The 13,548-nt window shown below is 34.2% G+C and overlaps 1 protein-coding gene, 6 non-coding genes and 1 pseudogene across 7 annotated transcripts; 7 read left to right on the top strand and 1 right to left on the bottom strand.

The window, feature by feature from the left end:
• The first annotated feature begins 2,733 nt into the window (after nt 1-2,733).
• LOC129298373 (60S ribosomal protein L32-1-like) lies at nt 2,734-5,033 on the top strand. The gene is made up of 3 exons (XM_054936774.1): nt 2,734-2,845; nt 2,967-3,072; nt 4,523-5,033. The coding sequence occupies exons 2-3, from the start codon at nt 2,983-2,985 to the stop codon at nt 4,832-4,834; spliced, it is 402 nt and encodes a 133-aa protein (XP_054792749.1). The 5' UTR covers nt 2,734-2,845; nt 2,967-2,982; the 3' UTR covers nt 4,835-5,033.
• On the top strand, nt 3,217-3,298 carry LOC129298377 (small nucleolar RNA U31b). Its single transcript, XR_008590343.1, has one exon. It is a non-coding gene; the product is annotated as a small nucleolar RNA U31b (small nucleolar RNA).
• Nucleotides 3,474-3,549, top strand: LOC129298378 (small nucleolar RNA U31b). The gene has a single exon (XR_008590344.1). It is a non-coding gene; the product is annotated as a small nucleolar RNA U31b (small nucleolar RNA).
• LOC129298379 (small nucleolar RNA U31b) lies at nt 3,687-3,761 on the top strand. Its single transcript, XR_008590345.1, has one exon. It is a non-coding gene; the product is annotated as a small nucleolar RNA U31b (small nucleolar RNA).
• On the top strand, nt 3,885-3,962 carry LOC129298375 (small nucleolar RNA Z195/SNORD33/SNORD32 family). Its single transcript, XR_008590341.1, has one exon. It is a non-coding gene; the product is annotated as a small nucleolar RNA Z195/SNORD33/SNORD32 family (small nucleolar RNA).
• On the top strand, nt 4,058-4,144 carry LOC129298376 (small nucleolar RNA Z196/R39/R59 family). Its single transcript, XR_008590342.1, has one exon. It is a non-coding gene; the product is annotated as a small nucleolar RNA Z196/R39/R59 family (small nucleolar RNA).
• A 2,196-nt stretch (nt 5,034-7,229) lies between the features above and the next one.
• TRNAI-AAU (transfer RNA isoleucine (anticodon AAU)) lies at nt 7,230-7,303 on the top strand. The gene has a single exon. It is a non-coding gene; the product is annotated as a tRNA-Ile (tRNA).
• A 2,723-nt stretch (nt 7,304-10,026) lies between these two features.
• Nucleotides 10,027-12,345, bottom strand: LOC129298374 (uncharacterized; annotated as a pseudogene).
• Between the last annotated feature and the right edge of the window lie 1,203 nt (nt 12,346-13,548).

The raw sequence follows: 13,548 nt of genomic DNA, 5'->3' as shown, positions 1-13,548 counted from the left end.
TGCTAGGGGAGAAAGACTTTGCCCAAAGATTGCCTGTACAGTACTGCCACACACACATCAGCTCATTGCTGAATGGCCATCCGGGTCCAACACACTACAGACCCACTCGTTGCACCCGCGAGCCATCAGGAGTGGAGTCGACACAGCCTACCTTCCCGCCCGAGTTCCCCACTTTTGGACCCACCTGCACCTCGCAGGCCTTCTGGAGCGGTGCCAAGATTGACTAGTCCTGACACATGGGACTCCACAGGCACATGGCAAAAAGTACGTCCGGCTCTAATACCACTTTGTCATCGGCTTAGAGTCTGGCGTAGCACATAGCGCCCGTGCGGCATCCCGAGGATCCCATAATCTTCGGAATCAGCCTTGCCACATACGAACCCTACTGGTTTCGTCTTGCTATGGGTTCATCAGGGAGGCGGCACTAGCCCCCAACCAGTTGTGCACTTAGCCCGAAGACTAAGACAGACACATCCAAATGCTAATGTCGTCCCCTTTTCCATATTGTGCGAGGCTAACTAGCGGATCGATCGTTCATTATATTGGTCTTTACACAATCACGAAAATATCACTTGTGACAACAAGGTCGTTAGATTTTTTCTATCATTATTAATTTCTAAAAGAAAACATTGTAATAACTATTTATATGTTTACCATTAAATCTTTGACTAAAATATGATGAGTACGTAGTTTTTCAATATCGGAATTTGATATTGCATATTTTTTTATATATGATAATTAGAAGAGATATAAAAAAAACAGTACTAGATTTTAATTTTGAGTTGTTTGTCTAAGTTTTTTTTAATGAAAAAAATTACTTATTTTTTGAAATAATCAAGATCTAAATAGAAGCATTTTTTTTTTGGTTTGAGAGGAAATTTTGAATTAATTTTAAAAATAATATCATATAATAAATGAAAAATAGCATAAAATGTTGAGATATTATAAAATGAGAAAAATAATAAATTATTTTTTATAAAAAAAATATTCACCAAAATATCATAAAATTTAAAAATAATTAAATGATAATTATTTTTATTTTTGTAACTAAATATTTCCTCTAATCCAAATATAAGCATTTCCCCTCAGTTAATATTAGTTAAAATATAAATAATATAATATATGTATTTTTTTTTTCATTTTACTCCTTATATTTGCTAACAAAGATATTTGTGCAAATATATCTCTCACTTATCATAGAATGTATTAGTAATAGGAATTAAAGCCCTGTTTGATATAAGGTATTATATTTTAAAGGATTGAAATTGAGATAAAAATTGAGATTAGGAGTGAAAATAAATTTTAAAATTATGTTTGGTATGCCATGTGATTAAAAAAAATCAAATGGGATTGAAAAAAAATTGCAAAAAAGACTCAAATATCCTCATCTATTTCCTTCCACCCGTGCTACAAACCAAAAATTGATCTTTCATTTCATCTTCATCATGCTTCACTTTTATCTTAGGAAAACATAAAAAACAACCATAAATGTATGCATAATAAATTAAAGATCTTGAGAAAACATCAACTACAAACTTAGGAAAATCCAACCTGAAATCATTGTTTCTACCTCGGAAAAGCACTAAATCATACAACAAAATTAATAAATTTGTGTTCAAGAATCAATCTCTCATGCTTAAGAAGCTAGCAATAAAGGAATCAAAGAAGAAGGCATTGACGGAGAGAACAATGGGAGGGTATTTCATGAGCAACCAAAAGAAACACAAAGTGGACTGTATAAGCGTAGATCTCCATCGTCACCGCTTCTTCGAGCTTCTCTTCGTGACCACCACAAATCAATCATTCATCGATGCTCAGGTCCAAGCCAACCTAAATTGAAGCCATCGTTATTGAGAATAAGTTGAGGCGATCATTTTAAATCATAGGATCTGTAAGATGCACAAGCAATGTGAAGAGTGATCTGGATCTAAAGGGATGGCGATGGTGATGCGGCAAGAATGATGAAGATGGTGGCGTAGCTAGAATGTCAAGAAGGAAGGAGCAAGGCGCAACAAGAACGTCAAGAAGGAAGGATCACATCGGGAGGAAGGAAGGCAGGTGAAGAGCTGGAGAGAGAAGGGCATTTTCTTAAAAATATCAATCTTAGAACTATTTTTTCAATACTACAAGGATCATAATATTAGATAATCTCACATAAAGTAAGACTGTTGTTGGGATTGAAATGCTCAATGCCTTATACCAAACATAAATGAGTGAAATTATTCAACATCAAACCCTATCTCGCCCTCTCAATTCTTCATACCAAACATAGTTTAAGAGTTAAAAAATAACATACATTCTTATGAAAATAAGGACATTATTAATATGTAAATTTTTTAAAAAAAATTATTTATATTTTAGATTAAATGGAGTATATAGTATTATCTATTTTTTATAAAATTTCTACAAAATAAATTCTATTTTACAAAATTCTAAACTATTTAAAATTATTTATTTTTTAACATTAAATAAATGGGCATTTATCTAGAATAAGATTTCAGTCCCTTAAAGAAAATATAAATATCTCTTGAACCTCTAACAAATAATATTATTATATAACATTCACAAATCTAGCTAAAATACCAAATCTCTTTAATTTAAACTACAAAAACAAAATTCGGGCCACCCCTTCTGTGCATTTGGGGTTTGATCTCTAGTTAAGAAAAATCGTAAACTGGAGCAGGATAACCCAGCAGCACTTCCAAACAGCCCCAATTGAAACAGCCTTGTGAACCTAGTTCGATAAGAAAACCCTAGCCGCAATTTACGGTTTCCTGCGCTATATAAACTGGTCCATAGCTTCACGCCAATTTGAAGTTGGGGGTGAAGCAAACCCTAGTTTGCAGTGAGTGATTGCCTCTTCTTTATTTTTCTACCTTTCATATTTCTTCACGTTCAACTTGGTCCCCATTGAAATGGATGTATCTTGTCTGAATCTAAATTCTTGTTACTGTGCCCTTTTAAAGAACCAGGTAAGCGAAAATGGCCGTGCCGCTTCTTGCAAAGAAGATCGTAAAGAAGAGGGTCAAGAAGTTCAAGAGGCCTCAGAGCGACCGCAAGATCTCTGTCAAGGTATCGGAATGTATTCTCTTTTATGTGCGTGATATCTGTTCTAGATTATATATTTGTTTGAGTAATTTATCGAGATTTTTAGCATGTTTCTGAAAGTTTTAACGTGGATCATATGAACTTGATCACTTCATTGAGGATTGGTAAGGACATGATGATAGTTTTGTCGCCCCAGTCTTAATTTGCACCACAGGGTGTAAGATGGTGACTGACATTTTTTATCTGATCCTAATGTTTTATTACAACCTTTTTTTCAAGCCACTGCATTGCCTAAGTTGTTGTTCAGTTCTGTAACAGTGTCAAAATTTTCTCGCCTAACCTTTTGACAGCTAGGCTGGAAGGTTCGGCTTTTTAATGTATTCTTTTCTTGCCCCCTTTTTAATGCTTCGTTAGGCTTTGAGATGGGATTTGAGGATAAGATTTTGACACCCAGTCTTACCTGCTATTTTGATGCATGGTGAATGATCGACTATCTGATCCCATCTACCTACTGTGAAGCATATTTTTTGCTTGGTTAAGTGGATCTACTTAGGTTTGTCTCATTAATTATAAATTGATTGATTAATGATCCATTCATTCGTTGTTTTTTGTCTTTTCATCGGTCTTTTTTGATCAAGGGATTTGATGATAACTTTTGACGCCCGTCTTACGTGCTCCTTTGGTGCAGCGTGGTGAAATTAACTGTCTGATCCCTTGATGACCATTAATAAAATAATACTTTAAACATGTATTCATATACGTTTCATCCATTTTGTATCCCTTTGTATTTTTATTTTTATAATAATTTGAAACCCTGTTTCTTCATTATAAATGCAAAGAGATATGATGATGTATACCCATCTATTCTGTAGCAGAATGATGAATATCTAACATGCACTACCATCTGATCTCTTGCTAATTATTTTTTAGTTAGAATGTTTCTAACAAATTTCTGATGTTTTCCTTTAAAGATATTCCAATAAATTATTTGTTATATACCATTGCCTCATGCAACTGATGATGCAAAAGTTGTCCAAAATTCTGACTGAACTGTGATTATTATACAAAATATCACCATCTTTCGGCTGAAGTTGCATATGATGAATTGTTACTACTTTTCTGTTTTGATGTGGTATATTTAAACATCATTTGTATTTGCCCGTGGTATCTGATGTCCAGACTTTTGGCTATTCCTGTGGCTGGACATTTCGTTTAAAGGGCATATAGAGATGTCTTACAGGCCTTGCGACACAGTTTGCTTGCTTATACTCCCAGCCTTCTGTTACTATACACCTGTGAACATTTTTAGAAATTGAATTTGAAATTAATTAATGTATCATGTTTTGATTAGCTTCAGTCATGATTGTGACTTTGGAGTAATGCCCCCCATGCTATTTGTTTTCTTCCTGAATTTGTCAACTGTTGAATGAGTTACAATTGTTTGGTTACTCTTCCGTAAATTCACTTGCAACAGGAAAACTGGCGCAGGCCAAAGGGTATTGATTCTCGCGTCAGGAGAAAGTTCAAGGGATGCACTTTGATGCCAAACATTGGCTATGGCTCAGACAAGAAAACCCGGCACTATCTCCCAAACGGTTTCAAGAAATTTGTTGTGAACAACGTCAAAGAGTTGGAACTACTTATGATGCACAACAGGACATACTGTGCTGAGATTGCTCACAATGTGTCCACAAGAAAGAGAAAGGAGATAATTGAGAGAGCTGCTCAACTTGACGTTGTTGTGACCAACAGAACAGCGAGACTACGTAGCCAGGAGGATGAATAGGATGGCTATTTTGTATCTTGTAGTGACCCTTTGATTCACACCTGAAGGGCTAGACCTGCATCAATTTCTTTCTTCAAGTGATTGTAGGTAGCATACACAATATACGTTATGATAATTATTTGAATTATTCTATGGTTGACTCAATGTCTGAATTTCTTATGAAACATCTATTTATTAATAACCATTAAATGGAGCTGTACAGATGGTTTCTAATTCTGGTAGCTGTTGGAGAAGAGGCTACGAACTGCAGGAAGCAATTTCTTTGAGTTGTTGCGAAGATGATTGATTTCCCTACTGCCTGGCGTAACTTAAAATTTGTAGCACTTGATCTAAGTAGCTGGAAAAAAGGCTTGGTATAAATATATAATGACAAGTTTTATCCCACCAATGGGGTTGCCGGGTTGGTATCAATTATCATGATATTATACTCCTCGTATAAAATTTTTTCTAAAATTTTTTATACGGTGATGACTGACCAACGAGGAGTTTTTCGAATACGAGGTCAGTTCGATACTCTAACATTATTGTGGCTGTGGTCAAACAAAAAGGGTGATTACAAGGGGAAATTCACATCTATTCTCCTTCTCTACAGTCTAATTTTTTAATTCTTGATTTTTGTTTTTAAAACTTTAATGGCTAGTTTGACAGTAGGAAATTGAAAGGAAGTGAAAGTAAAAGTGAAAGGGGAACTCATAAATTAGAATGTTTGGTGTGCATGAAGTGAGTTCTCTAGGAAAGTGAGTTTCGTAAACTCTGATGGAATTGAGTTCTTTAGGTAGATCCATGAAATTGAGTTCCTACCTCATTTCCTCTTTTATTTTGTCAACTTTACCCTCAACCTCTCTCTTGCCATGTCCCAACTTTTGATGAATGACTCACTCTCCCTCTTCTCCTGAACAACGGCGATGCCCACCTCTGCTGCTGGTCTGACATCCACCACACTTGCACCTCCGTCACTGGGCTTGATCTCTCCGATTCCAATATTGTCAGTCTATTCTCCAATCCCATTCTCTACAACTTCATTCACTTACATCGCATCTGTGCAAATATAATATTAAATAAAATTAGTGGAGGCGTGAATCTTGGTCGAAGAGGAACGCGGCGGTGGAGGAGTGCATGCGTGCTATTTTTCTATTGATGCTATTGTTGAAGATCTCATATTTGTAAATCTAGTTATTGCTCTGGGTGTATATATACATATGGGTGTGTAAGATTGCAAGGTGAAGGGCCTAGAATGGTGAGGGTTCAACAAATGAGAAGGAAGTTGAAAGCTTTGGTGCCACTATTCTAGTACATAAAGCAAACATTATCAATGGTTGGAAGCTTTGGTGTCCATGGTGATGCTTGTTGTGGGAGATGAAGTGGCCATGTTGAGAATAAGGGACAATGACGGTGATGCTTGCTTTGCTTCAATAGTTTTTTTTTTTTTCAGAATTTTGGTTATTTCAAAATATAAATATATTTATTAAATAAAATTTACATCTTACTTTTCATGTGCATATCAAATATACTTTTTATCTCACTTTTATAGTATCAATTTTGCACTTTTGTGATTTAGTGTAAATACCAAATTTTATTCCCCTTGACAATACGAACAGAAGGGGGGAAAAAAAATACAATTATTGGTTTTCTTGTGGGATGTAAATGAGACGCTTATTATATCTTTGATATATTAGAGTTTTTAATGCTACTTTGCCTTTCTATCTCTAACTATATATATATATATATATATATATTATTATTTTGAGACTCAATTAGAAATAGGCAAATATAGCTCTTACAAAGGTGTTTCAATTTTCTATACAACTCATCTGCTTATTTTTTTTTTTATAGTTCACTGTGTTTTCTCTTCAAAGAAGTACACCTTAGAGAGTAGTAGAGTGAAAAAAGTGTTAGGATTTGCCACAAAAGAATTAGCGTTATGATACATGAGATTGAGAGAGGAAGAAAAAGGATTCGTTGGAATTTAAAAAATAAACTCATTCATGTGTGACACATCTCTGTACTTGGTTGGTTAATAAAGAGAATTTTATTTTTATTTGGTGAGGACTCTTTATTATGAATTTTTATTTTGCTTTTGGGAGAGTGTTTGTGACTTGCGTTAATATTTTTTTTTCCTCTTCTATATTGTGGTCATATAAACATCCTTTATTTTAATTTTTAATACTTATAGTATCATCAATTTAGATGAGTTGGATCTTAAAATAGTTATAAAAATACTTATATATTGTCTATCAATAAAATTCTCATATCAGAACACTTTGTTGGTTTCAATTAATTTTAACGTTAATTTATATGACTTGTAAGATAATTAAAGGAAATTTAGACTTAGATTTTGCATTGTCATCAATAAGCATAAATTGATTTTATTGAATAAAATACTATTAAACAACTTGGCCTATTAGCTCAGTTGGTTAGAGCGTCGTGCTAATAACGCGAAGGTCGCAGGTTCGAAACCTGCATGGGCCATTTATACATTTTTTCCCCTTATCATGTTTATCTGATTTGTAAGAATTAAATTATTAAAAAATTTGATTATAAATTGCTAAAAAAATAAATGATAATTTCCTTATCTAAGATAAATAAAACCACTTTCCCCCCTCCTTTTCATGACTAAGTAGTAGATTACTCGCTTATTATAAATCAATTAAGCTCCTAAATTGATAAAAGGAGTATATTTTTATCCATCTATCTTTTTAATATAGATTTGATTTAAAGTTTTATAGTTTCATTAAAGTGTTGGAAGACTCCATAATTAGTAGTGAGCCAACAACTATCACTTGCGTAAACAAAAACAACCCAGGGAACAAGGCCGATCCTAAATTAAGGAATTGCAATGCGAGAAAAAAGAAATGAAGAACCCTAAAACTTGTGGCAAGTAAGAATAAGACATGGCATATTCCTTCCTCTCGCCTTGATTTTGAACTGTGAAGAACGAATCACCCTTTGTTTTTTCCCTTTTTCTTTTGACCATTCATCAAACATGGTAAGCAAGAAACCCTGGCTTTCATTGATGTTCTCGTACTCGTAATCTCGTATATAAGAAACTTAATGATTACTTTTTGAGAATGGCAGCCAAAGACTTCAAAAAAAAGATTCTGTTAAATCAAGATCTCATTGTAACCTAGATTTCTAGATTCAATACTCATCCTCCTACATTTCAGCATTTAAAGTCTTCAAAACCAAAAAAAAAAAAAAAACAAGAAGAAGAAGAAGAAGAATCTTGATTTAGTATTAACCTTCATGGAAGTTCTTTAATTGTCATTCTCCCTTGCTTCCAGCACAGAAGATCACGCATCCTAGATTACAAGTTTCCTTCGTTGTATTAAAGTTTCTGAAACATTTCTTTTCTCGTGCTTGACCAGATCTTAGGGCAAATAGCATACAAAGATGTGATGGGAGGGTAAGCAAATGATAGAATTGACAAGACTAATCATGTTCTTGGAAGTATAACTTAACGAACAAGTTTTTGTAAGATGATGCAAATTAAAATTTATTTAATATCAACCAAATTTATTAAAAAAAATCATATAATTTAGTATTGATTCAATTTGAGAAGGACCAAACTTAAGTAACAGCCTACGGCCAAATCAAATTATTGTTTAAATAAGAACATATTCAAATCAAATCACGGAATTCATAATTACTTTTGTCAACTGTGGATCCCTCGCACAAAAGCAACTGGTTATGCATGCGACTGCACATAACACTAATCAATCAATAAACATCAAAATATCCATATGGAAGTTTCTAGGTCACTGCAGGCCTATTGCTCAACATTATTCAGAAGAGGAACCCAGAATACGGCCTAAAACCAGGAATTACGCTACTTGCACAACAACGCATATGTGGTTCCAAAGACTCGAATTTATTATCACGTACTACAGATTTCACTGTATATAAACATAAACCCCGTATGGATCTATCTAAGTGAGCCTCTCGCCCTTTACATGTAGATCCAAATATCACAAAATTCTTTTAACAAAATCCTCCCAAGTCTGCATGAGCATGACCCTTGGAAATCAGTTCAGACCCCTTCTCTAGTCGCTGTCCCTGCAGAAGATACCAGACAGAAATCGTCAACTAAAACTAAACATGTCAGAACAAATTGCAAATGATGCACCCACAGAGACTCAGAAAATTGATGAATTGATTTATACACCTCCACATAATTACTTTTAAACATCATATAAACAGTACTTCAGTGCAGACCACTCTTCCTTCAACCTAGACCACTCTTGCCAGCAATCTAGAATTTAGCTAACAAGATCCAACGTGACACGTAGGAAAAACATTTAAACAGTACAGGTGACAAGACAATGTTAAACCCCTCATTAAGCATACCAATCCAGAATGATACACTTTAGCTTAGGAATTGTGCCATAAAGAAAATGTTCCCGCATAACACGCTGATGTGGAGTTCAGAGCAAAGTTCTATTAACCTTCCTCTATTGTCACTTTCCTCCAACAAAACAGGATGATTTTCCCTTTCAATATCCCGAGTAAAAGCAGTAAAATGAAGAGATTTAATAACTTTTTGAAACAAGATTAAGGATATCTGGCTATAAAAGCTAAAATATAATACCTAGCAAAAACTAGCACGAAAGCCTGAGTCATGAATGCATACATGATACTGCTATTTCTCAGAAATTGGGAAAAGTAAAGGGAAGCAACAACTACAACACAAGGCATTCAAGAGAATGCCTAAGAGGGATTTTCATCTACAGTTATTCGTGCATTCAGCATCCAAGAATAGTCATAATAGATTAAGTGATTAACTGATGCCCAGGTCAATTTCATATCATTAAACACTTAAAAGGCAGCTATGAACTTTTAGTAGACATGGCCTTAAACAAAAATTTTGCCACTGTAGAGCCAGTTCTGCCACCATAGGATTCATTGATCCTGCGTAACAGTAACCAGACATACTGGACATGGATTAAAATTAAAATAAAAGACACCACCCCAAAGGACCATAACAATCAGATAAAGATAGGCAATAATAATGAATTAAAAAACAGTTAAACCTCTCTTTTATAACCTTAAATAGTTATACAAAACAAAGACCCAAGCCAAGCCAAACCAGTTGAGAACAGTGTAACAAAAAGAAACAAATAAAAAAGCACCAATGTCTTAAGACTGGTAGTCCCAAAAAATTGAATTTCAGTAACAAAACAACTTCCGACCTGCAATTATCTGTTGGAGCCTGACAGCAGTTCAAACAATCCACAACATTCAACCAAGCGGTCTTTTGCACCACACGTGGAGCTGATACTAACTGAGGCTGCATATCAGTTCAGCAAAATAAAAATGTTCAAGTTAACTCCAATAAAATTATTTTATAAATCATCAAGTGCATGATGAAACTTATAATCATAATGATACCTGATTTTCAGAGCACTCTGGAGACTCAGAACCTTTAGCAGGATCTGCATCTGGAGTAGATAAAGTGACAGTGGGATTTTCAGATGCTGAAGCTGATACTTTACTGCCATATTCTGTTGGTGGAGATTCCACGACATGTAGTGTTGTAATGTACTGATCGGGTGAAGGAAAAACTTTATCCTCATGTTTCTTCATGGCAAGATCCACTGCTGCCGACTGAGACACTGTTGACTCCTCCAGCAAAGCACTTCCATCATCACTGGTTTTCACCTCATACAGAGAGGCCACTTCCTTCACTGAATTAACATCAGGTTCCACAACAAAATTACTAGTCTCCCTGACTGCAACATTTTCAGTAGTTAAAGAATTTTTGGTGGATGAAGAGTTAACAGTGTAAGCTAAATCTTCAGGTATAACAGCCATTTGTTTTGAATTATTGGGGTCGTCATTTGAGTTATTCTCGTTAAAGGATTCAACATGTGAAGTACCATTGGAGTTTCCATCCCCATAATGTGATTCCTTGACAGATTCAACATGACCAACTCTTTCATTAATTTTATCAGAACTCTCCTCATCTTCCAAATTACTCACTATCTTAACAGCACTAACTTCCCGCTCTTTTACTAATTCTGAAGTAAAATTGACATGTGCAACACTATCATTTATTCATCAGAACTCTTCTCAGATTTCAAATCACTGACAATCTTAACTACATGCCCGCCGGCCACTTCTGCACTAGAATCAACAGAGTAAGTTAAAACTTCAGATGTAACTGCCCTTTGTTCTGAATCGTGATTTTCATTGAGGGACTCAACATTTAAAGTACCACTGGAGTTTCCATTCCCATCAGTTGATTCCTTCAAAGATTTGACGTGCTCAACACTATCATTCACTCTATCAAAACTCTCCTCATATTTCAAATCACTCTCTATCTTAACAATCCTATCCTCCTGTCCTCCAACTGATTCAGCATTAGTAATCTCACTAGGGACTTCTTCAATGGATTTAATGTCAGAAAGAGATGGATGAGTAACTGATCGGTCTCCTTCCTCCACTTCTTCACTCTCTTCATTAAATGGGTGATGATGGTCATCGTGATCATGATATGCAGGTGAACTACCCTCCCCACCATCACTTCCTTTCTCATCTTGTGACTTCAAGTCATCATTTCCTGACAATTGTTACTGAATCAATCAGACCAATATCAAGCAAAAACAACCAAATTAACTAATTACCAGCAAGCCAACCAGCCCAAACACAATACCTAATCATTACATTCAAAGATATATATAGTCCAGCCTAGGGAAAAGACAGGCAAGATGCATATTCTCAGGACTCGCAATCAAGTTGACACAAAGCAAGAAGAACAAGAAATATCGATCTGTGATCAATCCCAGTTCACTGAAAGACTAAAAGTACTAAAAATTGATAAGTCGAAAATTGAAAAGCCACCGATAGTACAATCGAGTTCGAGTGAAACGACAGGGAAGCCGCATATTCTCAAGAATCCCAATTATGCTCGGTATATATAAAGCAAGAAGAATCAAAAGATACACATCCATCCAAATTGACCAAAAAAGACCGAAACCCAAAAAAAATAAAATAATTAAAAACAACAGATATAATCAGCAACTGAAAAGGATGCTTGGCTAACTAATTGCGAGTAGTTTATGCATTAATAATGTTCGGTACCGAACGCTATCAAGCAAAATTACCTTGGGGATTATCAGATGACGAGTTGATGTTGGCCTCCTTTTCCTTCTTTTTCTTGGCAGCTTTTCTCTTCTTAGCCCCTGAAGGCATGATTGGCCCCCTCTGTCCCAGTACCCACAACGAATCTAAACCCCTATCTCTCTCTTACTTTCCGCGTGGACACGATTAAGATGGGTTCGTACGGCTAAAAACACAAATGAAATGGAATCATCTACAGCAATCTTCCCTACGGATTGTTGGAACCAGAGATGTGGTAGCGAGTTATGAGAAGGTGCGTGAATTCGTCGTCTTCTCCTTCCCTCCCTCGCGATGCTTCGCCTCTGTGCACTACGCTATCAAGTATCTATCGAGTACAGAAACGCAGTGAGACTTCGTTAGGACATTTTTTTTTTTGGAACTGAGAGGGGACTTTATTATTAGTTATTAGTTATTACGAAGAAGCAGTGTCTTTAGGCAAGTGTCATGAGATCAGGATCGTGTCCAGAATTTCAAACTTGGAATCCATGTGTAGGGTAGGCAAAGATTTTAATTTTTAACAATTTTTTTCTTATAATATTATGATAATTTTCAACCTTGTCCAAAATTTGTCGGCCAAAGCCAGTTCTAATTTAATTTTCATTATGAAATTATATCGTTTTTTAAAATTAGTTTTAAGCATGATTTATATATTTATATTTTTATATGTATTCTGATATTTCATAACACAGTGACGTTCTAGACAAGAATATCTCTCCCAGAATTTTTTTCATTTGCGTGGATTTAAATCTGAAACTATTTATTTAAGTGATCATAATCCCTTTCGCAAACTTGTTGGTCATTTATAATTTTTTTTTTAAAGATAATTAAACTTTTGATTTGGTTTCTTATAATAATAATAATTTATTGTTTATTATTCTAATATGGGATTTAAGTATTTGCGTGACGTTTGGAATAAGTTGTTTTCTACCTTGTGAAATGTGAATAGCACAATTTCATATTTTTATATTTTATTTGATGATTAATATTGATATTAATTTCAGCATCTCAAATTTATTATTTATTTTTATTTATCATTAAAATAATTTAGAAGTACTTTTTTAATAAGAAATTAATCACCTAAATTGATTAAATGAGGACTGTGTTCACAAAATAAATATTTTTATGTCATGGGGGATAATATTTTTTGAATTAATGAGTAACATATTTTTTAAATTATTATGTTAATAATATCTTAAATCCTAAACTCATAAAACATGTAAAAACTTAATTCAATTTTTAAATTTCTAACACTTAACATAGCAGTTAAGTAGTAAAAAATATCGTTATTTTTAAAGTTGTGGAGCCCACTCAACAATAATAAGACGGAATGAATGACATGTTAGCATGTGAGTGGAGCTCATAAGCTAAACAGGGCATTTTTTAATGTTTAACAATAAAGTATTAAATGCTCAGAAATTAAAAATTAATTAAAGTTTTTATACATTTCACAAGTTTAGGATCTAGCATGTTATTCATATAATAATTATGAGATATATTGATTATTAATCATATTATTTTCTTAAATTAATTTTATGCATTCAAAATTTGTTTTTTAAATATCAAATGAAATTAATAAAAAATAATTGGAGATTAATTAT

The sequence above is a fragment of the Prosopis cineraria genome, unplaced genomic scaffold (genome assembly GCF_029017545.1).
Source record: "Prosopis cineraria cultivar Desert tree isolate PC_DT_omini unplaced genomic scaffold, ASM2901754v1 PC788, whole genome shotgun sequence".
NCBI classification, from domain to species: Eukaryota; Viridiplantae; Streptophyta; class Magnoliopsida; order Fabales; family Fabaceae; genus Prosopis; species Prosopis cineraria.
Note: the sequence above shows the minus strand (reverse complement) of the source record. Positions and strands in the feature narration are given on the sequence as shown.

Bases quoted from the DNA above. Each gene is read 5' to 3' on its own strand.
- LOC129298373 (XM_054936774.1), top strand. From the start codon at position 2,983: ATGGCCGTGCCGCTTCTTGCAAAGAAGATCGTAAAGAAGAGGGTCAAG. The intron at 3,073-4,522 runs GTATCGGAATGT...CACTTGCAACAG, and splicing joins ACCGCAAGATCTCTGTCAAG to GAAAACTGGCGCAGGCCAAA.